We start from the raw sequence: 2,175 nt of genomic DNA, 5'->3' as shown, positions 1-2,175 counted from the left end.
TGAGAAAATGACACTTTCAGGCTCTACCAGAAGACTTTAGCCTACTTGCATCATACTGCATCATGCTGTATTTACACCCTAGGGGTAAAATAAATACATTCAGCTTGCAGCCAGGTTGCTGGACTGGTTTGGGGCTGTTCCTTCAACTGTCCACCCCACCCCCCAATCACCTGCTCACAACCTGCTTAGTTTTAATCACCCTGAGAGATTCCGCACTGACATAACAATTGTTTCACTCACCTTCTCACAAATGAAGAAGGACATGTTGGGAGAAAAACACGAGAGAAGGAAAGAGTGAGGGGAACAAGACGTCACATGACACGCTTGACTTTAACTCGTCCCTGTCCAATGGCATCTCTTAACCAACCCCGAGCCCGTCCAGCGTTCGCCCTCTCCCTCTCTTGGTAACCAATCTATCCTCTCCCCACAAAACACAAACCGAGGCAGGGAGGAAGCTGTATAGCCTACGACCTGGAGAGAAAGAGAGAGAGATAGAATCTTCTATCAATTGTCTCTCTCCCCACCCCACTCTTCGGGTCTGGATCGATATTCCCGTCGGGGGATCGGTTGGAGTTGAAGGCACTCAAAACCGATACTTGTCGACCTTTCCTGGATATAAGAACGTGCGCGAGGAGGAACCGGCAGTGAACCAGTGTACCCTTATCTACCCTTTCTCGGCCAGCGCTCTACCCGATAAATCCACTTGTTACAGCGCGCTTTAAGAACCCACTTGGACCAGCCAGACGAGATAAATTGCGTGCTTGTAAGGATGGTCTTATGAAACTTTACCAACTAGGCTATACCAAGTAGCACCATTTAGCGACATTACGTGAACCTACAGTCCAGATAGACCAGGTGTTTACGGTAAGAAATCTCAACGAAGAAATCAGAGTATTCAAATAGCTAGTTCCGTCCTCATGATCTCGACATTATACAGCCGGAGAAGCTCCTTGCGGTTTACGTCACTGGTAACGAGTCTAGACAACCTCCGGTGATTTTTTTGTGTGACTTCGACATATCAGGATATACGAATTCAGTTCTGCGGCGAAATGAGTGACTGAGGGGATTTAGTGCCAAAACAACACCGCCTCTCCAGAGCGCGTTCTCCCCGGGAGAGATTGGATAGAGCGGTCACAGTCTGAGGAATGCGGGCACGGTTTCCCTGGATCTTCACCTCACCTGCGGAGACTCTCCGCTGCACACACCAAAGTAAGTAGCGGACTCGTACGGGTATTATTGACTCAACACTCACTTTTATCTTTGCCTTCTTGTCACACTCCATGTCTTCCTTGTGCGTCATTGTCTTTCACACGGGTCTGTGGCTAAATTGCGTTGTTCTCATGATCGTTTGCGAACCGTTCACTTAGTCTACATTTGCATGATTGAACGTTATGGTAGCCTATCGTTACATTGGTCTGTGATTAAAATATGGTATTTTTACTCCCCTTCCCAGTTGAACGTTGACCGGGTGACGCAAGCGGTCATGTTGAGGCAAATCCTGCTGAATTCCACCAACGCACCGGACTTCGACTTAGGGTTGGCCCATCAGACGCACGCGTCTGGGTCCGTGAACGCATCTAACGGCTCGGTGAGCATGGCTGGCCTGCTCAGGCCCACGGATAACAGGGGAGGACTGCGGGAGGGCGGAGAGCTGAACAAACCAGACCTGGCAACCTACGTGGTGATCTGTCTGGTTCTGTTTCTGCTCGTGCTGCTCATCGTCTTCTTCATCAACTGTCAGCTGAGGACCTCATTTTTCGCCTCCATGCCCTACGATAGGTCTCTCAGAGAGGCCCGGACATCCTACAAGTAGAATCCGTTACCCCATCGGGTGGTAACGTTTGTACCAGGACTGGGTAACTTGTGTTATCGAATGTAGTCATGGAGGAATTTACGATTTTTTGCCAACTGCATGGTCCAAACGCTGTGCGTAACCGTTAAGTGTTAATTTGGCACAATGAGATAGAGGCCTATTACGCACCATGTTCCAGACTGGACTAATGTCATTATGTGCATATAAATGTTTGTTTGTGTATATACAACATTTTGTATAACTGCACTGTAATGAATTTGCGCTATTATATAGGCCTGTTGTGTAATTCTGCCGCTTAAAGTTTCATTCCTTGTCCTGTGTAAAGCCATGATTAAATCTATATGATAAATATATGAACAACA

The 2,175-nt window shown here is 47.6% G+C and overlaps 1 protein-coding gene across 1 annotated transcript; it reads left to right on the top strand.

Annotated features, from left to right (window-relative positions):
* The first annotated feature begins 306 nt into the window (after positions 1 to 306).
* Positions 307 to 2,175, top strand: LOC124024530 (small integral membrane protein 32-like). The gene is made up of 2 exons (XM_046338451.1): positions 307 to 1,209; positions 1,454 to 2,175. Exon 2 carries the CDS (start codon positions 1,484 to 1,486, stop codon positions 1,811 to 1,813), a length of 330 nt encoding a protein of 109 aa, XP_046194407.1. The 5' UTR covers positions 307 to 1,209; positions 1,454 to 1,483; the 3' UTR covers positions 1,814 to 2,175.

The sequence above is a fragment of the Oncorhynchus gorbuscha genome, unplaced genomic scaffold (genome assembly GCF_021184085.1).
Source record: "Oncorhynchus gorbuscha isolate QuinsamMale2020 ecotype Even-year unplaced genomic scaffold, OgorEven_v1.0 Un_scaffold_1912, whole genome shotgun sequence".
Taxonomy (NCBI): Eukaryota; Metazoa; Chordata; class Actinopteri; order Salmoniformes; family Salmonidae; genus Oncorhynchus; species Oncorhynchus gorbuscha.
This window is presented reverse-complemented; position numbering and strand designations above follow the sequence as displayed.